This window comes from Cyanistes caeruleus, chromosome 4, assembly GCF_971803275.1.
Source record: "Cyanistes caeruleus chromosome 4, bCyaCae1.hap1.1, whole genome shotgun sequence".
Lineage (NCBI taxonomy): Eukaryota > Metazoa > Chordata > Aves > Passeriformes > Paridae > Cyanistes > Cyanistes caeruleus.
The window spans coordinates 32,254,247-32,274,987 of record NC_141704.1 but is presented as its reverse complement, the minus strand read 5'-3'; the positions used below and the strand labels follow the sequence as shown (position 1 = coordinate 32,274,987).

Below are 20,741 nucleotides of genomic sequence, written 5' to 3'. Positions count from 1 at the left end.
GTCTCTATGATGATGTCATGGCAACAAGGTACATCGAAGTGCTTGTCAGGTGATCAGGACAGGCTTTGAAAGTCTCCAGCTCTTCTCTGTTGCTGCAGGCTCATGTCTGACTCGCTGAAAAATCTTTTGGTTAATATTTAATGCTAATATTGAAGTACTAAGGGTAGAAAATGCCTCACCTAAGCCCCCTGCCTTTCCTTTCCAATGGGATGCTAAATCAGGGTGAGGAGGTAGGATTGCAAATTTTTCATTAACTGGAAGCCAGTAGGGTGGCTTCAGCCCACAGGGTCCCTGTGCCTGACTCCAAGATATGAGAAAGAGGTTTCTATCCCCTCCAGCCCCATTTGGGACACTGGAAGGAGGAGGTCTCCTCTCTTCTGGGCTGGCTGTGGAATAATGAAACCCGGGAGCCGAGCCCAGCTCCTTTGATGCGATCAGTTAGTACACGTCCAGTTAAACACGGAATCGGTGTGTTGGTTTTTGGTTGGTTGTTTTTCTGAGCCATGACCTAATGATCCCATGTTCCAGCTCCAGCCCCTCCTAGGGGCCTTCTGTCTGAACCATGTGTCCGGACTGAATTCAGCAAACTTCCCGGAGCAAGACGCTGTGTTCCCCCGCCCAGGGAAGCCATCTGCTGCCCTCCAGCAGCTCCTTCTGCGGGGCTTCGAGCTCGCCAGCCGGGCTGGAAAGCTCTCCTCCTCCTCCTCCTCGCTTGCCCCGGCTCTCCTCGGCCATCTTGCTAGCAGAAGGCTGGGGAACGCGGGGCTGGCTGAATCTGGGGCGGTGATGGTGTCAGCCGGAGGCGGTTTCCAGGCAACTGTCGCGCCGTGGGACACGCGAGCCAAGAACACCGGGGACACGGCGTTCCCAGCGCGCCGCCTGCCAGGGGACCGAGACACACAGCCAGCCACACGGCACAGGAGCGTGCGGAGAGGGCAGCGCAGGGATGGCAGCAGAGGAGGGGGGCTCCAGAATATCCCCTCCTGCCCACTGCCCATCACACCTTCCCTGGATGGGAGCATTTCCGAGCCGCTGCTGGTGCATCACGCGACAAGGAAGGACTACATGATGTATGGGATTTCACATGCCTTCTGCATCCTTTGGAAGATCAAAAAGAAAAGAAATGTTGTGCCAGACTGTACCCCAGCCCACAGACCTATTGCAGGTGATCCCGTGCTTCTCTGTCCCTTATCAAATACAAAGCTCCACCCCTACAAGTCATGAACTGTTTTTGTGCACACATGCCAGCTCTGTGTCTTTGGGTGTCACTGAAAAAGTGAATTTCTTGTAAAAATAAAAAATCTTCCACAAGCTGACAATCTTCCCCAGCACTTGGTGGGTCCCACTGCCCCTCTGTGCTGATGCCCAAGGCAGTATCCCCACTCCTGCCTGCCTCCCCTACCTGATTTAGAGGTCCTGGGAATATCTCTGACCCTGAAACTCACCTGCCTGGTAGCCCTTCTTTACACTGCATACCCAGCATTTCTCCTCACAGCAATGTCAATACTCACATCCCCTTTGTTTTATCCAGTTTGAGTGGTTTTTGAGAACAACTGATTTTCAATGGATGAGGGAGGGTGATAAAATTGATAGAGCTGAGCAATGGGAAAAAAATTCTTCTGGATTCTGAGAGAGCAGCTATGATGAACATGGGGAATGGGGCTACATCATGCTTGGCAGGGTGTGTGCTGCCAAGGGGCAGAACCGTTTGACTGCCCTGTATTCAAGGAAATATTCTGTGGCCCTGTGCAGGTGTGAGCACTGAGAGACAGGACAGTGGGGAGTCATCTGCAGCCATTGCTGTCCCTGAGCCAGTGTTGCAGCTATTGATTTGAAACCTGCCCCGTTCACTCTAACCTTGGCAGTGCCAGCTTGACCCTTATCAGCGCTGATAAACCCTGCCACAACCTCCTGTCCCATCCTGGTGGTGTCACACTGTGAGATGCTGTGGTGACAGATCTTTCCTGCCACTCTGCACTTGCACTGGTTGCTCTTTTGCTGAGATGCTCTAAATCCAGGAAACCTCTCTCCTACTTTTGAACAGAGGCTGCAGCCACACCAACGTTTTTAACCCTGTGTGGCTGCCCATCCCTTGCTGAGTGTTTTGTGTGAGGAAGGATGCGGTGCCGGCTGCAAACGCTTTTCCAGAGGAAATTTAAAATCAGCCTTCTCCTTCTTCTGCTCCTGGCCCTTCTCATGCACCTGGTGATGGATTTTGCTCTCCCCACAGCCCACAGGCCCTGTGGCTGTGATATGAAAGCATCAATTTCTGGGGGTGTCCCTTCAGGCAGCCCCATGCCAGCTGGCCTCAAAAAGCTGAGCCTGCGAATCCTTCAGGATTTCAGTGGAAGCAACGGCTCCTTGGAGAAAAGTTCCCAGCCACAGAAAGTGGGGCTGCACTCGGGGGCTGAAGAGCCAGGGGTCCAACAGCAACATGAAGAAGGGAATGCAGGGTGGACCAAGGGATCCAAGCTGGCAGCACTCTTCGAGCATCCTCTTTACAACATCCCAGTCCCAGAGGTGACAGAGAAAGACAAGCTGTTTATCATCAACCCCATGGAGAAGTTCAGCCTGCACAGCAGAGGGAGTGATGAATGGTGAGGAGCAAGCTCAGCTCTAGCTTGAATTTGGGGGATATGTGGGTTTGAGGGGACAAGCAGCAGGGACCAAACATGTAGTTTCTTTCTGTAGCTCAGCATCCTACCCCAGAGGGGCCCCCTCAATTGCTACACTTTTCTCACATCTCAGATCCTCTCCTAGCCCTGAATTTTTGGGCTCCTACCCATAAACTTGTAGCACACAGGAAAGCTAAAGGAGACTCTTGAATTGTTCATTGTATTATGGATATCTATTAAGTGATCTCAGCTCCTTCCCCAGTGCAGACTAGCCCTCAGTCTCTCTCTGTATATGAGGAAGTCTCCACTCCAGATTTCTAACCAGTTTTATTCCCCTCTCACGGTATGTTGGAGATGCAAAGCCTGCAATGTAGGTTACCTCTAACCACGAGACCATTCTTGTCCTGCATTTTGCAGGATATTGCCTGACCTCTTTAGGCTCGGCTGTGTGGTGAGCTGACTGCTGATGGCTGTCTATTTTTATCTTTGGACTACTAACCTCTAATTAGAAGGGAAAATATTAAAACCTTTAGCACTGTAACACACAGCAGCTTCCTTACGGAAAGCACACCTTCCAAAAGTGGTGCCTGCCAGAACTGGGAGAGAATAAAACCTGGCTTAAGTGCTGGTTTCCACAAATGGGCATTTGCCTTGTCTCTTAGGAACACCTATGAGTAGCCTTGGGTCTGGTTTGATGAAATCAATGCACAGGCTGTTTTCCTAGAGAGAGACATGGATTTGGGTTATAGATGCCCTGGGCTAACTGTCCAATTGCACTGCTAGTGTGTCCTAGCACAGAGGTGGGGCAGATACCCCTAGGGGCTCCCTTGAATGCCAGGAAAGTGCAAATTTGCAGGATGCACAGAGACAGGGATAATGCTAACCCCCAACTTATCCCCCTGGGGAAACCCACCCAAGAGGAATGGGTTGTTGAGGATGGGAGTTCAGGTCAGTGCTGAGTGTGGCTGGGAAGCCCATGCTTCTCCACCCTTGTTCTGTGTACACATGTGTGTCCCCAGTAAGCACATGGAGGGGTGTAGCAGACTGTATTCCTGGGAGCCAATCCCTTAGGGAAAAACAATGAGATTGTCTCTTCCAGCAAAGAAATAAATGCATGGATGAGAGAAGCAGGATCAACCCAGGCATTTCCCATGGGGGACAGAGGGAAGACACTGTGTCCAATCCAGCCATGCTGGTGGGTCTTCCTGGCCACCAACTTTGGGTGGGATCTGCCAGGTGCCAAGAGCCCCATGGAGGGCATATGGGGCAGGGGGTTCCACCACCATGAAACCTGGTACACATCCAGGGCTTGCTCTGGGCTTTCTCCCCACTTCACCCTTCATGCACTGGCTCCCAGGAAGGGCCCAGAGACACGGGATCCGTCCTGTCCCGACTAAAAGCTGTCATTGTTGTTGGGGTGGTGGTGGCTGTCGGGCTGCAGGGTCAGCAGCAGTAAAGCCGAGACGCTCCTCCCGACAGGGAAGACAGCCTATGACACCTACCCCACCTGGCTCAAATTCCACATCGGTATCAACCGCTATGAGCTGTACCCCCGCCGGGACCCCTTGTTGCCCACGCTCCTCCAGGATCTGGCCACGCAAAGGATCGTCAGTTCAGGTACCACCTCCTTGCCTGTACCCCTGTTCACACCCCTGCCCCACTGCCTGCTGCCTGACTCCCTCATCCCCTCCCTCCTTTCAGTCCAGAAGTCTGGTGGGACCCAGCTCAAGCTCATCATGACGTTCCCAAACTATGGGCAGGCCCTCTTCAAGCCCATGAAGTGAGTAGAGCCTGGGACAACCCTATACCTCACCCACACAGTCCTGTTAGGTAGCGAGAAGTGGTTAGAGGGGACCATGGAGGGAGAAGTGGAGAAATGCTTCATGTGCTTCCTCGCTTCAAGCACCTCCATTCCCAAACCGAGGCGAGCAGGATGGTCTCGTTTCCCTTGCCTTCCCCAGTGGTGCTTGCTGCAAACTGGATGCAGCTTGTGATGGGGTAGTGACCTCCAGTGGTGGAAAGAAGAAGGTGGTCCATGAGGACCATCCAGGAGCCTCCAGTCCGTGAGGGTTTCCCCACCCTTGAATTGGAGGCAGGGGTTGTGTGGGAGCCTTGATAGGGGGCTTGGAACCACCCACCCATCAGGAAGTGAGTGGAGGAGACTGGGTCTGGCTGTGTCTCCAGTGTCACCAGGGAGAACAAGGTGAGTGGGGGTTTAGAACTAATCCCATGCCTGGAGTGGCCCCATCCATGATGATTGCCCCCACCATCCCCTCTCCTTCCAGGCAGACCCGGGACCAGGAGACCCCCATTGATTTCTTCTACTTCTCAGACTTTGAGCGGCACAATGCAGAGATTGCAGCCTTCCACCTGGACAGGTGAGCATAAGCTTTGCATCCAACCCTGCTCTCCCATACTGGCAAAGCACCAGAGAAACTGCTCCTTCATCCCACCTCTTGCTCCCTGTTGTGAGGGATACCTGTGTCTCCTGTCAGTTTTAATACTTTTAAAAGTTCGCTGTTATTAAACCAGCTGAGGTCAGTAAGAAATGGTTCCAAGTTTCGTGTTTCAGGATCCTGGATTTCCGGCGAATCCCCCCAGTTTCTGGCCGTTTGGTCAACATAACAAAGGAAATTCGGGATATCACCACAGACAAGAAACTGGCCAAGACTTTCTTCATCTCCCCAGGTGAGCTTTCATGCTCTCTGCCCTCTCCTGTGGCCACCTGGCTGGAGCTCCCCTGGAGCTGGCTGCTGCTCCCCTGCACTTAGACAAACTATCCCACTGGAGACTGTTCCAGCTCCCATGGGTACCCTGCCACAGGCCTTTGCTCCTCAGCCTCCCTTGCCATTGCTTTGCTGGTAGCACTTGGCCAGAGCAAATGGAGGATCCTCCCCTGGCTGCTTGCTGGATCACTCTACCTGGGGCTCATTGCCTTCCTTCTCTTTGTCAACCTTTGCTTTTTCCCCATGGCCAGCGGGAAATGTCTGCTTCTATGGGGAGTGCTCCTACTACTGCTCCACCGAGCACGCCCTCTGCGGCAAACCGGACCGGCTGGAGGGCTCCATGGCTGCCCTGCTCCCTGACAAGACCCTGGCCAAGCGCCGCTCCTGGCGCAGCCCCTGGCGCCGCTCCTACCACAAGAGCAAGAAGGCTGAGTGAGACGGGGCATGGGGGGTGTGGGGACATGGGCCAGAAGAGCCATGGGATGGGAGGGGGCTTCTCCACAGCCACTCTCATGGCCCCATTGCCCTCCTCGATCTCTGTCACCAGGTGGGAGCTGAATCCCAACTACTGCTCTCAGGTGCGAGAGACACCACCCTATGACAGGGGCCATCGCCTCCTCGACCTCATCGACATGACGATCCTGGATTTCCTCATGGGTGAGCCCCTCCGTGCCTGTGCTGGGGGCTATGGAGGTCCCTCAAGACCAAGAGGCCCAAATGGCTCCATGTCCCATGGTACCATGCCCTGTGATGTTTGTTGGCCAATCTGTTGTTCAGGCTGCACTGAGCTGCAGTCTTACCCACTATGAGGGCACAGGGCTGTGCCACCAGGGCATTTCCCAGGCAGAAGTCGAAGGTCCAGAGATTCTGAGGAGATCCCAGCTGAATACCATGGATATGGGAAACACCTTTCAGCACGCTCTCACATGCAGCCCCTGGAGAGCCAGAGGTGGAGATAATGCCGCCCAGGGCTCTTGTTTCCTCTCCTGTCCCTGGGCCACTTCTTCCTCCCTGCACTGTCGCCTCACCAGCATCTGACTGGGAGAGTTTCCCATCTCCTCATTCCTGACCACCCAGTCATGCCTTTGCCATTACTTCTGCTCCGTTTGCCACTCTTGTCCCTCTATGGGGCTGCTGGGATGGGAAGGGGCCTAGAGGCCATGGGGTCTCTGCTCAGTTCCCCTGCACAGCCATGGCCACCAGATGGACACCTTCGAGGTGCCTCCAACCCTTTTCCTCAGGCTCTGGGTTTCAGTTTCACACCAGCAGAGTGCTCCATGTCCCTGCTCCTATCTCCCAGTCCACAACCTGATGGCAAATTTGTTGGCCCGCCACAGGCAACATGGACCGGCACCACTACGAGACCTTTGAGAAATTTGGGAATGACACTTTCCTGCTCCACCTGGACAATGGTCGCGGGTAAAGATGGGGAATAGGGGGGAGCAATCACAGCAAAGGGGTGGAGGAGACCTCCAGTCTTGCTGAAATGCCATTCTGACACACCCTTATGGGCTTCTCCCCACCCCCAGCTTCGGCACACACTCACGCGATGAACCATCCATCCTGGCCCCTCTCCAGCAATGCTGCAGGTAAGGGGCTGTCACCCACCCCGGATCTGCTGCTGGGGAGAGGCTCCTCCTATTGAGACCTCTCCCTCCTCATCTCTGGCAGCATCAAGAAGTCGACTTACCTGCGGCTGCAGCTGCTGGCCACCCAGCCCTACCGCCTGAGTGACGTGCTGCGGGAGGCGCTGGCCGCAGATCCACTGGCCCCTGTCCTGGCTGAGCCCCACCTGCGGGCACTGGACCGGCGCCTGGGGAAGGTGCTGGTGGCGGTGGGACACTGCCTGGCCAGGGCAGCCCGCCAGGAAGAGGTGCTGGTGGATGATGTGGGGTCATGGGTGTGATGGGGGGCGGGTACCCTGCTGGATTGGGCTGTTTTGGTGTGCTGCCCAGGATGATGTGGGGATCGATGCGCAGCTCTGATTCTGTGTAGCGTCAGCTTTTGGTGGTGCCAGAGCTGGTGGCGTGATGAACCAGGAAAGCAGGTTGTAAGGATAGCTGGGACAGGGGGGGAATTTAAATAAAAAGGTTGGCCTAGTGGAGAAGACACGAGCTGTGATCTTCCCCACCAAGGCTGCTTTCCCAGCCCTGGCCTCTCCTTGCGTGCCTGGACGTGTCACTTCAGCCCTCCAAAGCCTTTTAGGAAAGGGTAGGGATTTTTCCTGCCTTTCCCCAGCAGGAGCTGCCAAACTGGAACAGCTGGCAATCTCCTTCTGCCCCACCCCCAGAATGGTGATGCCCTGGTGACCCCCAAAAAGAGAGCTGAGACCACCCCCACTGCTGGTGTGGGGAAAATGAGGCAGAAGCTCCCAGCTACACACCACTTATCTTTGCTCCAGTCTTCCCACACCCACTCAAAAACTCCCATGGCTCTGGCATCATCGCCTCCTACACAGGACCAGGGATGCAGCAAGGACAAACTCCACTCTCCACAAAACATCTTCCTAAATCCCTCAGGAACTGCCACTGACTCCCTTCACATCCAAAAAAGTGTGTTCTGAGGAGGGGATGGACTGACCTGGGTCTGTGCACCCTACTTAGCGCCTGGTGGCTCAGCACCCAGCTTATCCCCTGAGCCTCCCAGGGGGGTTAATCCACGCAGGGTTACGTCACCTGGAGCAGGTGCCATTGTGACAGCCACTGCCACTGTACCCAGGTCGGGACACAGGATTGCCATCTGCATGGCCAGAGATAAAGGTGCCACTGGGGAGGGGAGATGTCCTCTGTCCCAGCCAGACACTCGCAAAGGGATGGGAATCCACAGGAAAGGGTGAAAAAGGGCAGCTGGCACAGTGGGAGATAGAGCTGGAAAAGCTAGGCAGAGATTTTGGCTGGAACAGAAAATGGGCTCAAAAGGAAGGCAAAAAAAAAAAAAAAAAGGGAGACAAAGAGGATCTGTCTGCGTTACACAACGGGGCTGGGGACGCTGAATCGGGGTTTGTTGCGGTGTGCCCCCCCGATGCTGACAGCACGTCCTCCTGCCACTGCCCTGGCTTGTGCCCCAAAGCCCAGCACACGGAGGAAAAGGTTTCAGGGCTGTTTTGCAATAGGTTCCTTCCCTTCTGCCAGCTTCGCATTTTTTTAACTCTTTATATAAACACCTTTTTGTCCCATACCCAAAGCCAGGGGGACCATTCCTGCATCGTGCCCCGCAGACACAGCCTAAACAACCGCGTCCAGACACAGGTGGCCAGCTGCCCTGACAGCCAGAGCTGCCCTGACACCCAGAGCTGCCCTGACACCCAGAGCTGCCCTGACACCCAGAGCTGCCCTGGCACCCAGAGCTGCCCTGACTCCCAGAGCTGCCCTGACTCCCAGAGCTGCCCTGACAGCCAGAGCTGCCCTGACACCCAGAGCTGCCCTGACTCCCAGAGCTGCCCTGGCACCCAGAGCTGCCCTGACTCCCAGAGCTGCCCTGGCACCCTGAGCTGCCCTGACTCCCAGAGCTGCCCTGACTCCCAGAGCTGCCCTGACACCCAGAGCTGCCCTGGCACCCAGAGCTGCCCTGACTCCCAGAGCTGCCCTGACACCCAGAGCTGCCCTGACTCCCAGAGCTGCCCTGACGCCCAGGGCTCCCCCAGGCAAATCTTTCTCCGAGGCGCCGTCAGGTTTAAAACGCGGGGTGTGGGAGTGTGGCTGTTTTTTTCAGCCTGGTGAGTTTGCACAAGGTCCCAGCTGTGCCGCAGCGGTTCAAGGTCCCATGGGAGCAGCCGGGCCAGGCTCACACACGGCCCTGACGAGCCTGCCCAGCCGCCCGTGGGAAAGAGCGATGGCAGCGGGGTGTCTGGGGCCAGCGGAGCAGCAGAACACGCCAGCCCAGTCGGGGCGGCGTGGGCACACGGGTGTCGAGCGGGGCTGCCCACGCCCCAGGGACAGGTTCGGCCGTGTCGCCGAACGGGTGGCGCTTGGGGTGCGGGGATTTCCCACCCCACCGGGACCGGCAAACCAGCCACCCCAGCAAAGCCCAGATGGGGCTGAGGTGCAGCCCTGCACCTGGGAGCTCCCATTTTGGGCTGCCATCACCCGTGCCCTCGGCTGGCAGCGTGGGCTGAGTGCTGCCGGTGCCGGGCATGGCGGGAGGAACCCCAGGGCTGAGGTGTTTGGGGACCAGGTCCCGGTGGGCAGCGGAGTGCGGATGGGCCCTCATCATCGCCCCCCGCCCCCCCCCAGATGATGAAAATAAAAAGAAATTAAATAAAAATAATATGCCGGTTGTGATAAAAATAGCTCTGATGATGATGATAAAGAAGAGGTCCCCAGAGGCCGGGTGAGCGGTGGCTGCCCCCCTCTCCGCGGCGGCGGGCGGGGCGGGGCGGGGCGGCGGCGGGGGGGCCCGGGGGGAAGGCGGGGAGGCGGGTGCCGCCTTCCCCCGCAAAACAAAAGGGAGCGGCGGCGGCGAGAGCGGCCGGGAAGGACGGACGGGATCGTTCTCCGCTGCGCGGCGCTTGCCGGTGGGTTTGCGAGGGGGACGGCGGGTGAAAGCCGGGCTTGCGGGCGGGGTGGCTCAGTCCCGGGGCCTTGGGGGAGATGTGTCGGGCCGGGGGTGCGGAGGGGAAAGGAGGCGAAGGGGTTTATCGGCCTGCGCGGGGAGGCGGCTCCATCCCACGGCCGCCAGCTCGGGACGGTGTTCGGTGTGGGCCGGGACCCCTGCCACAGGGGTGGGGTCCCTGCGAGCGGGATCCCGCTGGCCGCGTCTCTCCAGGGACCCTGCCGCTGACATTTCCTTCTCTCCCCCGCCCTCTCCCCACCGCCAGGTGAGCCGAGTCCCCGCTCCGCGCTGCCGCCATGTCCCGCCGCAGCCAGCGCCTTGTCACCACCCGCTATTACCCCGGGGACGATGATGCCACGACCAGCAGCAGCAGCACATCTCTGCTGGGTGGGACACAGCTCCCCTTCAAGGAAACCACCGGCAGGTTAGTGGGGGGCACGAGCTGGGGGGGGCTCCCCCTGCCCCAGTCTGACAGGGGCGGGGCACTCCATCCCACAGCGGGGACCGGGCACCTTCCTGGCCGGGCTGTGGGCACGGCTTGCAGAAGGGAGCACGACGGTGAGCCCGGCCCGTTCCGGCATGGCCGCCTCGGTGAGCACCTCAGCGTCCCCAGGGGCCCGGCACTGGAGCCTGCCGTGGGTGGCCGGGTGCCAGCTGCAGCTGGATGGCAGGAGGGAGGGAGGGAAGGAGGGAGGGAAGGAGGGAGGGAGGGAGGGAAGGAGGGAGGTGCGCTGCAAGTGCCGGCCGGAAAACCGCAGCGGTGCGAGCGGAAGCGATGCCCGGGACGGGCGGGAGGCCTCCGCAGAGCAGAGGTTTCAGCCTCCGAAAGCTGCCGCCATCCGGTGTGGAGGGAAGTGATGATGGCCGAGGGATTGGGCTGAATTCCTCATTTCCCCCCATGGGTGCGCTGTGACCCGCCCCCCACCCTGTAACCACACGTGTCTGATGAGCCTGTTCTCGCCTCCCGCAGGACGATCAGGAGGAAATCGAGTAGCACAAAGCGCCTCTCTCCCGCCCCCAGCACCCAAACCTCCTACTACAGCGAGTCCATGATGAGCGAGTCCTACCTGGGGGGCAGCCGGGGCCTTGCTGCCCTGGGTAGCTCCATGCTGGATGATGACCTGGACAGCAGCACGTACTGGGGTGAGCCCTCCCACTCTCCTAGGGCAGCTGGGGGGCTCCCTGGACACCGGAGAGTGTTGGGGCAACTGCCCAGGCTGGCTGACTGGGTTGCCCCTTGTGGAAGTGGTGTGCTGGGTGATTTCTCAGTGGAACTCTGTGTTTTGGGGACAGGTGGAGAGCTCTCCACCAGGAGGAGAAGAGGCACAGGGGACACCGAGTCCAGTAAGATCAATGGGGTGCTAGAGAGCAAGACATACGACACCTACACATCTTCATCTGGGTACTCCTCGGAGGACGACTACGCTGGTAGGGTTGCACTAGTGTGTCTGTAGTGGCAGGAATGCAGGGAGATCCCAGAGGGACCAGCCTGGGGCCTGGGTGTACCCAGTGTGCTGCCAGTCCCTGCTGGATGCCACCTCCAGTGCAAAGCCTTTGCTGTGGCAATGCACTGGGATGCTGTCTGCATTGGTGACTTCCTGGTTCCTTTCCAGGTCACTATTACTCAAGCCAGAGTAGCTCTGGGTCTGGTCTGAGAACTGCAGCCTCCCGGGTGGGCTCCTTCCTCTGGCAGGTGTTTACCTCCCCAGGTGAGTGGAGGGCTGGCAGAGGCAATTCTAGCAGCAGTGTTCTTGCCAGTCAGCATCTTTACTCTTCAGATGCTGTGTGTGCTATTCCCTGTTTGGGTGAATGGGATTTGGAGGGAGTGGTGGTTTTATCCCCTTGTGGTGCCACCCTTGGGCATGGAGGGGACATCTCTGCTAGGACTCCTCCTGAGGTTTGTTTTTTCTCCTGGCAGTTCAGTTCATGCGGTGGCTGTTCTCGAGGCTGGCAGGGGCCTGGCGCCGCCTCACTGGCACGGCTTCCCACCGGGACACTATCCCCTTCTCCAGGTGAGAGTGCTGGGGGGACACCAGGATGGTGGAAGTGTGGGGAGAACCTGCAGGACCCTGGAAAGGGGAGGCACATTTGGGGTAGTGTGTGCCTTGTCATCTTTGCTTTCCCTCTGGCCCCCATCCAAAGGTGATGGAAGGTGGCTGCAGTCATACAGGCATTTCTTTTTTCTCCATGCTCCAGGCGCTACCCACGTCTCAAGAGGTCCCTGCTGCTGCTGCTGCTCCTCCTGCTCCTCGCTGCAGCCGCCTACGGTGAGCCAGCCTCCCTTGATGTGCTGCCCTGAGATCTGGGGCAGTGCAGAGCATCCTCTGCCACAGCTGGGGGATGGGATGGCCTGGAGCTCAGTGCTTGTGGCATTCTGGTGTCCTGGTCTATCTGCATCCCCCTGCCAGTGTCTCCTGGTTATCCCTGGTGATGCTGATGGCTGAGCCTCTGCATGTCCATCCTGTCCACTACTGTGGCCCATTGCCAACCTGTGGTTTTGACAATCTCATCCTTCTGTGCCCAGGAGCTTGGTACTTCTACCCATACAGGCTGTCAACACTCAGCCTACCTTCCTTCCCATGGTGGGGAGCTGGAAAGCTGTCCTCCTCCTCCGATGTTCCTGGGGCAGGGGACCTGACCACGCTGGACCAGGTAAGCTTCAGCAAAGGCATGATGGTGGCCCAGGTAGGATGAGTGCCTTACAGGGAGAGCTGGGACAGTGTGATCCATGGCTGAATAATTGCTTCTAGGGTATGAGTGGTAGAGAATAGGGAAGATGATGGCTCCACTGGCTTCCCCAGCTTGTAGCCATCTCCCTCTTGGGTGTCCCTGGGATGGACATCAAGGAGAGCCTTGCCTTCTCCTGGGAAGCAGCAGATGAATAAGATGCCACTGGAGAATGGGTGGTCAGGGTCCCCTTTCACAGGGGTCCTGTGGAGCCTGCACTCCCCTGGAGGGGTGCATCACACCCTGTTTTTGTCACTGCAGGGGGGACACCGACTCCTGGCTCGCTTCCAGTCCCTGGAGAAGCGCTTTGAGGCACTGGAGGCGGAGCTGTCACGGTGGGAGCTGCGTCGTGGGGCGGCAGCAGTGACAGCAGGGGGAGAACCACCCCCAGGAGACATCCCTGCGCTGCTGGAGGGGCTGGTGAGCCGCCGGGACGCGGGGCTGAAGGAGCATATCCGCACCGACATGGCCAACCACCTGCAGGTGAGAGAAACGGGGTGTGCAGGGAGATGGGGGTCTGCAGGGCCAGGCTCTGACATTCCACCCTGTTCCTCATCCTTCAGGGTGAGCTGGATGCACTCCGAGCCCAGGTGCAGAGGGATTTAGACGGGCGGCTGGGCAAGATGGCACAAGCTTCCCAGGTAAGCAGACGAGCATGTGGTGGTACCTGGACAGGACACCCTCACCAGTGGTGTCACAGGTCTCACCCCTTCCCCTTTTCTTGGTAGGAGATGGAGGCACGCTTGCTGGAGCTGAACTCGGAGTGGCAGAGGTAATGCTGGCTGTGGGGCAAGGCCCTGCTCTGTTAGGGGCAGGCAGGTAGCTGGGTGAATTCCCCTCAGCCAGGCTTAGGAGGGGTTTGCAGGCCTGGTTTTGGAAAAAGGAGAGCTCAAGAAGCATAGTCTGGGGGGGGAAGGAAGGAAGGATACATAGGTGGGTGTCTGTGGGAGCCAGCATATGCCCTTCTGGCCAAAAAGGCCAGTGGTATCCTAGGGTGGTGCATTAGGAAGGGCATTGTCAGGAGGTTGAGGGAGATCTTGTTCCTCTACCTAGCTGTAGTGAGGCCATCTCCGGAGTGCTGTGTCCAGTTCTGGGCTCCTCAGCAGTACAAGTGAGACATGGAGCACCTGGAGAGGGTCCAGCAGAGGGCTGTGGAGATGATGAAGGGATGGAGAATCTCTCTTATGAGGAAGGGCTGAAGGAGCTGAGTCTGTTCAGCCTTGAGAAGAGACAACTGAGAGGGGACCTCATCAGTGGCTGAAGGGAGAGTGACAAGAGGTTGGGGCCAGGCTCTTCTCAGTGCTGCCAAGCAATAAGAGGCAATAGGCAGAAACTGATGCACAGGAAGTTCCATCTGAACATGTGGAAGAGCTTTACTGTGCAGTGCCCACACACTGGAACAGATTGCCTAGAGGGGTTGTGGAGTCTCCCTCACTGGAGATAATCCAGAACCATCAGCAATCCTGTGCCTTGTGCTCTGGGATGGCCCTGCTTGAGCAGGGAGGTTGGGCCAGATGACCCCTGTGGTCTGTTCCAACCTGACCCGTTCTGTGATTCTGTGGCTGGCAGCAGGGTTCCAAGAACAATGGCAGCAAATGACCTTTGCCAGTGTCATTTTGCATCACTGTGAATGTGGTCCTTCAGCTGAGGGGTGAGCTGAGGATGCTTTCCCATGGGATGCAGTAGAAGATGTCACTGCCACTGGAATTAAAACCGGGTCTGGAGATGGGGCTGAGCATAGGTGTGATGTGGGATGAACCTCTTCCTCCAGTTTGCAGAGGCTAATTGGGCCTAATGGCACGAGGTTTCGTTACCTTTCTCTTGGCACAGCTCGGTGGAGGAGAGCCTGCGAGGGACCTTCCGGCAGGAGGTGGGCAAGCTGGAGCAGGAGGTGGCAGTGCTGAGGAGGGAGCTGGCAAGCCTCAAGTCAGACCAGGAGGTGATGGGGAAGCACGTGGAGGGGATACTGGAGCAGCTGAAGACAGTGCGGGCTGACGTGAGTCCCCAGGCCCCAGCCTGTTTGGCAGAAAGGCAAGCGAGGGTCCCTGCTGCAGGGCTGAGCTCTGTCCGCACCATTCTAGGTGGAAGCACAGTTCCCAGTGTGGATCGGTAGGTTCCTGTCACAGTCCAAGCAGGATGGTGCTGCTGCCTTCATCCTCCAGCGGGAAGACCTGCAGGCAGAGCTCCAGGCTCTGGAGCGCAAGATCCTTGCAAAAGTCCTGGAGGACCGGAGACTGTCAGCACGGGATGCTCAGGCCGGTATTGGAGTGGCCCTGAGGCAAGGAGGGACTGCAGGAGTGACAGAGGAGGTGAGTACTGGCCCGAGCCCCAGGGATATGAGGTGACCACAGGTGTGGGGCTGGGAACTGTGGCCCTCTTCACGTGTGCATGGGGCTGGCAGAGGCACTGGGACTGCCCCCACAGCTGGATATATATTGATCCTGGGCTCACAGGATGCAAGAGGACTCTTGAAACTCCTTCTCGGCCCCTCCCTTCTCAGTTTGTGCCTGCTCTGTGCTCTGGAAGGGGTCACATGTGATAGTGTCTGCAGCGCTGCAAGGCTCTTACTGCCTCAAAATTCAATGCTCATGCATTCTTCACCCAGAACGTGGGACAGGTGCCAACAAAGCTTCCATGGGTGGAGCATCTTGCTTATCCCCATACTTCAGCAGCGCTGCTGCATTGTTTGGTGCAAAGCATTTCAGCAGAATGACACCAAGGGGAAAAAATGAGCCCACTTGCTTTGGAAAGAGTTGCTGGCAATTCCCTGTGGAGGTAGTGGAGGGAGGGATCAAGCTGGGATTAGCAGTCTCCATAGTCTGTGCAAGCTTTGTGTGCTCCGTAAAGTTTAGACCCAAAGTGATGCTGCAGGGTCCTAGCTCCTTAGGTTGGGTTTGGTTCCAGATGGACGCTCCAGCCATCTATCTCCTCCTTTTCTGGATGGGGGGAAGCTCCCATAAATCCTGTGGGACAGGGCAGGAGGGACCAGCAGATGATTCTGGGTAGTCTGTCAGGTCGTGTCTGACTCTCCTCCCTGTGGGCCAGCCCCTCCTGGGGATAGGCAAGTGCAGCGTGCCTGGGTGCTCCCCTTCACTGCACAGCTCCTCTCCCGTGGGGTATTTTTAGCAACCTCTCATGAGGCTTCCCAACCAAATGCGTGTCCTCTCATTTTTGCCACGGTGATTCATGCCCTGGCTGTTCTTTCCCCTGGCTGTTTTGTGGGAAGGTCCTTGCACCCTCTGTCCCTCTGGGGCAGGCGGGTGGGGGGCAGGATGCCTGCCCCAGTTTGTCACCTTCCTGTGCCCTCTGTTCCCCCTGCAGCAAGTGCATCTCATAGTGGGCCAGGCCCTGAAGCGCTACAGCGAGGACCGTGTGGGGATGGTTGACTATGCCCTCGAGTCAGCAGGTAGGTGGTGGGGATGAGCCAGCTGTCCTGGGGAGGTCACGGCAAGGTGCTGGCGTGCAGCTCACCTGCTGCCATCCCCTCTCGTGCCAGGGGCCAGTGTCATCAACACTCGCTGCTCAGAGACCTACGAGACACGGACAGCGCTGCTGAGCTTGTTCGGCATCCCCCTGTGGTACCACTCGCAGTCCCCCCGTGTCATCCTGCAGGTGGGCGCCGACTGGGAGGACTGGGCTGGTTCTCATGGGGGTTTTATTGGGCCTTGACTGTTGCTCCAAGCCAGCAGCCAGGCTGGTGGGAGAAAAATGATGGTGGTAACATCGTTGGCATCTTACTTCCATGCTCATAGCCAGATGTCAACCCTGGGAACTGCTGGGCATTTCGTGGCTCCGAGGGCTTTGCTGTCATCCGCCTCTCTGGCATTATCCGCCCCACGGCCGTCACGCTGGAACACATCCCAAAAGCCCTCTCACCGCAGGGGACCATCCCCAGTGCCCCCAAGGACTTTGCTGTCTATGTGAGTGCCCTTGCCCAGACCTGAGGGTGGGGGGGAACACAGTGGGAGGGTGCTGGAAAGGATTGCTAGCAAACCCCACACCTGGTGGTGGGGTGCTCTGGGTGGGGGGTTGGTCTTACCCTGAAGAAGAAGCAGCAGCAATACTGGTGGGGGAAGGGCAGTACCAGGTTTCAGAAAGTTTAGGGGGACACAAGGACAAAAGGGCTTGAGGAGGTGTAACTTTTGGTCTTCCCCCCCTTCATCCTTCCCCACTGGTCCCTCTTCCCATTTGTCTGTTTTGACCTGGAAGAGCAGGAGTGGGGGCCAAGCATCCTTGCGTCTCCCTCTCCCTCTTCTGCCCTGCATGTGTGCATCACTTCTGGTCTCCCTCTCTGATGACCCCTGGTTCTCCCTTTCTGCCTCCCTGCCCTTCCATAGGGCTTAAAAGAAGAAGGAGAGGAGGAGGGCCTTCTCCTTGGACGCTTCACCTACAACCACGACGGCGACCCCATCCAAACATTTTACTTGGAGGTAAATACTTTGCCCCTGGAGCACCTGACCCCTGAGAAGAAAATGAGGCCTCTGGGATCTCAGCCTTAGAGAGCCCTCAAGGTCTCAGGATTTCTTTTCCCTCCTCCCCAAGGGTGACTCCGTGGGCACATACCAGCTGGTGGAGCTCCGGGTGCTGAGCAATTGGGGCCACCCCGAATACACCTGTATCTACCGCTTCCGCGTGCACGGGGAGCCGGCGCACTGACCCCCGGCCCTGCACAGGATGAGGATGCTGCTGGGCTGACAGCAGGAGGGGATGCATCTGGTTCACTGCTTTGCACGTAGAAATCCTGGCATGTGCCAGCAGCCACCCCAGGAAGCTGCTCCCCTGGGGGGAGGAGAAGAGTTGGTGTTGAAGGGGTGACGCTTTCACTCTTCCAAGGACCGGGGTGGTGAGGCAAGAGCATCCCACGTGGGTCCTAGCGCAGCCTGGCTTGTTTTCAGTGGATATGGGACATTTTAACTTTTTAAGCTAACTTTGTATCGGGTTTGCGCTGCCCCTCTTCCCTGTTGTCCCGCTCCTTTCTAGCATGGCCAGGGCTTGGGAAAGGAGTGTGTCATTTTGTGATGTGCTTCAAGCGGGCTTGGGTGCAGGAGATCGGTGTGTGGGACTATGGTGCCTGACTCGGTGCTGCCAGAGTAGGTGGGAGCCACCAGTCATGGCCACTGAGTCCCCTCTACACAGGGTCACTTCTCTTGCCTTGGTGTTGGTTTGGTAAAGATCTCCAGCCCTCCAATGCTGGGCTGGCAGAGAGGAAATAAGACAGTATTAATTAAGTATTAACATAAAACTAATGGTTTGGGCAGCAGGAGGAGAAGAGCAGGTGTTGGCATGTGCTGGTGGCAGAGCCCACCTTGGTGCTGCCATCCATCCAGTCAAGCCCTCCTGCTGCCAGTAGCTGAGTTGGGTCTTGGTGATGCTGTTGGCCTCCCTGGCTGGCTGCCTCCCCAGTGTTAAGCTTGATGATGCTATTGAAAATTCCTGTTGCCTGCTTTTCCTTTGGGGTTTGTTCTGATATTTTTTTTTTTTTTTTAAGAGGGTTGGGAAGCTATTTTCCAGTTGGGGTGTTGGGGTTGGTTTTTTTGCGGGGTTGGGGGGGGTTTGTAGTAACAAAGGGAAAAAATACTTTTTCCATGCAATTTGTACTTAACCAGAGAATGTTACATGGTGCCACTTGGATGAGTGGCTTAGATGTGGAGAGGGCTAGAGCTTTGTTTAGTAGAATAGCACACACAGTAGGATAAGCTAGAATGTGATGAGCAGAACTGTTTAAAATACGGGCCTCACGCTGTTGGTGGGTTGGAAGCTGGGGTTCTCTGTGCACTGCTGCTGGTGGGGCGCTGGAGAAAATTCCTGCCCTCCTTGCTCTGGATGTCCTCTGAGACTGCAATGCGTGGCTGTGGCCTCTTGCCCATGGCTGCATCTGTATATACTTGACTGTTAGCAACAAGCTGCTGCCCCAGGGCTTTGCAGGGCTCTTGGGGGGGAGATGGGGCAATCACCAGGGCTTGCAGGTGCCAGCATGCAGAGTCACCCCTTGCCTGCAGGGCTCCCTCAGCTCTCGGGTCTTCGATGGCAGATGGCTGGTGCAGGCTGACCTCCTTTCTCTTGGAAGGGCTCCCTTTTCCTCCTACCTCTCCTCACTGGCATTGCGCTGTTCTCTGAGCCCTGGCTGTGGGCTGGAGCAGGAGGGGGAGTTCTGCCTGTAGTGGGCATGTAAATCTTGCCTGTACTGTTGGGATGGGTGGAGGCACAGTAGGGGTGTGCAGGAAGGATGCACAGGGACCTTCCCCAGGCTGAGGAGTGCTAGGGCCATCTGGCCTCTCCACCTCCTGCCTGCCAGCATCACAAAGTTTGGCTAATGTTCTTGGATGGTGTTAACAGCCTCCAGCTTTCTGTTGTGTTTCACTGAAAGAAAAGCTAAAGGGCTCATGGTCAGTGTTTCAGCCCTGTCCAGTGCTGCTTTCGTCCTTCCCCTGACACCATGAGAGCACCATGTAGTTCCCACTCTGGTGGTCTCTGCTTGAAGCACTGCAGGCCTAGAGGAGGAGGGGCTGAAGAAGGGTCTCCTTTCAGCATCCCCTGATGGGCATCAGGCAGATCTGAGCCTTGACAGGCCAGCCTGGGAGGGTGAGGATGGTGGCAGAACATCCCTTCTGAAGGGGTCTCCTTGCTCCAAGCAGAGGAAGTGAGTCCAGAGGGCACAGTCCTATCTCCAACAGATTAAAATTACCCTGTGGAGTCTCTTGCAGAGCTGGGAGGCCCTGCTGCAGGGAGAAAGCTGACCTGGAGCCAGAGCCAGGGACTATAAATTCTCTCCTATATTGAGCGTAGTCTTAATTCTTGGCATCCACAGCCAAAGTTATTTTAAACTTGTCTACAGCTGCCTGCTTCCTTTGGAGTCATGTCCATGAGTGCACTGAGCACATGGAGCTGTGCTTTTATGAATGCTTAGACCTGTTCTGGGCTCAGCAGACCAGCTCCTCTATTTATTTGAATCAAAAACGAGAGCAGAGATGAAGCTCTCCCTTTTTCTCACCCTTCTCTGGCTGATGGAGCAAGAGCTATAACCATGAACCTGGAAAAAAACCCTTTTCTTATGTTCCTTCTGGCTCCCTGGTCTCTGGCTTGGACTGTAAGGACAGACAAGGTCTTTGCCCAAGAAAAAGAAGATTTTGTGGTAAATCAGGCATGCTGGCAAGAGGCAGGAAAGGTGACCTCTTACCCTGCAAATGGAGTTGTAGTGGGATCTCTGCTCCTTCCACGTGGGTGTTAACTGCTGTGCTTGGGTTAGGGAGCATTTGGCTTTACAGCACAAGCTTGCCCTGTCCTTTGGACATGAAAATCCTTGCTGTTCTAAGTAGAACTCCCTGGAGCCACCAGTGAGAGCTCCTCCTGGGGCTTCATGCTCTTTTCTAGCTGGTTTTAGAGGCCTCACCACACCATCTGTGTGAGGATCCCCAGGAATATATGCTGAGGCTACATGGGGGTTTTCAGCCCCCAAATTCAGCATCAGTACTGGGCTGCAGCCTGAGCACCTGTGCCGAGTACCCAGAGTCACTGGCTCTTGGGGATGGTAGCTTGCAGCATTTCTGCAGCACTTCCCAGAGCTGCAGAAGAGGGCACAGAAAACTGCTGCTTCAGCATGTGCTTCTCTGCCCAGGGGTATTTAATCCTAGAGCTGATGCCAAAGATGAGCCTGGTGAGGCAGGAGAAATGCAGAACAGCTGTGGGAGCAGATTTCTCTTATTTACTCCATTTCCCTCCTCTATTCTCCCTCCTTCTCAGTTTGCCCTACACATGTGTTGCAAATTAGCCCTGCAGAAACAGATGGTTATGGACAGGAATTTGTTTGATGCTGTAGCCTGTTGCAAATGCTGCACTGTTTTTTTCCTTTTATTTTTTAATCAACAGATTGTAATTTATGCCTATGCAAGGAAAAAAAAAAAGACCAAGACATAAATTATATCAAAACTGCCCACAGTGGTTTGGATGTTTTGTAACTGAATTTGCTGTTGGGAATGATGCACAGCTAGTAGATAAAAAAGCTATTCTTGGAGCTATTCCGTGTAGTTTTATGGCAAATCCTTATTTTCCAGCTTGATGTACTAACACTAGGACAGTTAACAAAGTTATGACCTTGTCATTGAGCAGGCTCAAGGATGCAAAA

The 20,741-nt window shown here is 56.6% G+C and overlaps 2 protein-coding genes across 3 annotated transcripts; both read left to right on the top strand.

Annotated features, from left to right (window-relative positions):
- Positions 1-1,117: 1,117 nt before the first annotated feature.
- On the top strand, positions 1,118-7,488 carry LOC111934965 (extracellular serine/threonine protein kinase FAM20C-like). The gene is made up of 10 exons (XM_023935132.2): positions 1,118-2,597; positions 4,057-4,232; positions 4,317-4,395; positions 4,901-4,993; positions 5,188-5,303; positions 5,593-5,773; positions 5,889-5,998; positions 6,679-6,760; positions 6,871-6,930; positions 7,013-7,488. The coding sequence occupies exons 1-10, from the start codon at positions 2,119-2,121 to the stop codon at positions 7,245-7,247; spliced, it is 1,611 nt and encodes a 536-aa protein (XP_023790900.2). The 5' UTR covers positions 1,118-2,118; the 3' UTR covers positions 7,248-7,488.
- Positions 7,489-9,725: 2,237 nt separating this feature from the next.
- On the top strand, positions 9,726-20,630 carry SUN2 (Sad1 and UNC84 domain containing 2). 2 transcript variants are annotated; one of them, XM_086887477.1, is made up of 18 exons: positions 9,726-9,854; positions 10,158-10,316; positions 10,863-11,035; positions 11,186-11,320; positions 11,506-11,601; positions 11,811-11,904; positions 12,089-12,159; positions 12,417-12,544; positions 12,881-13,102; positions 13,183-13,260; positions 13,348-13,391; positions 14,450-14,615; positions 14,701-14,928; positions 15,941-16,025; positions 16,116-16,231; positions 16,372-16,539; positions 16,957-17,049; positions 17,162-20,630. In XM_086887477.1, the coding sequence occupies exons 2-18, from the start codon at positions 10,189-10,191 to the stop codon at positions 17,273-17,275; spliced, it is 2,139 nt and encodes a 712-aa protein (XP_086743603.1). In that variant the 5' UTR covers positions 9,726-9,854; positions 10,158-10,188; the 3' UTR covers positions 17,276-20,630. The 2 variants fall into 2 exon arrangements, 1 of the variants encoding a protein (XP_086743603.1); XR_015286412.1 differs by having other exon boundaries at positions 9,729-9,854; positions 16,376-16,539.
- The last annotated feature ends 111 nt before the right edge of the window (positions 20,631-20,741 follow it).

Coding starts and splice junctions, on each gene's coding strand:
- LOC111934965 (XM_023935132.2), top strand. CDS start 2,119: ATGCGGTGCCGGCTGCAAACGCTTTTCCAGAGGAAATTTAAAATCAGC. Junction 2,598..4,056: donor AGCAGAGGGAGTGATGAATG/GTGAGGAGCAAG, acceptor GTCGGGCTGCAG/GGTCAGCAGCAGTAAAGCCG. Junction 4,994..5,187: donor GCAGCCTTCCACCTGGACAG/GTGAGCATAAGC, acceptor TTCGTGTTTCAG/GATCCTGGATTTCCGGCGAA.
- SUN2 (XM_086887477.1), top strand. CDS start 10,189: ATGTCCCGCCGCAGCCAGCGCCTTGTCACCACCCGCTATTACCCCGGG. Junction 11,602..11,810: donor GCAGGTGTTTACCTCCCCAG/GTGAGTGGAGGG, acceptor TTCTCCTGGCAG/TTCAGTTCATGCGGTGGCTG. Junction 12,160..12,416: donor CCTCGCTGCAGCCGCCTACG/GTGAGCCAGCCT, acceptor TTCTGTGCCCAG/GAGCTTGGTACTTCTACCCA.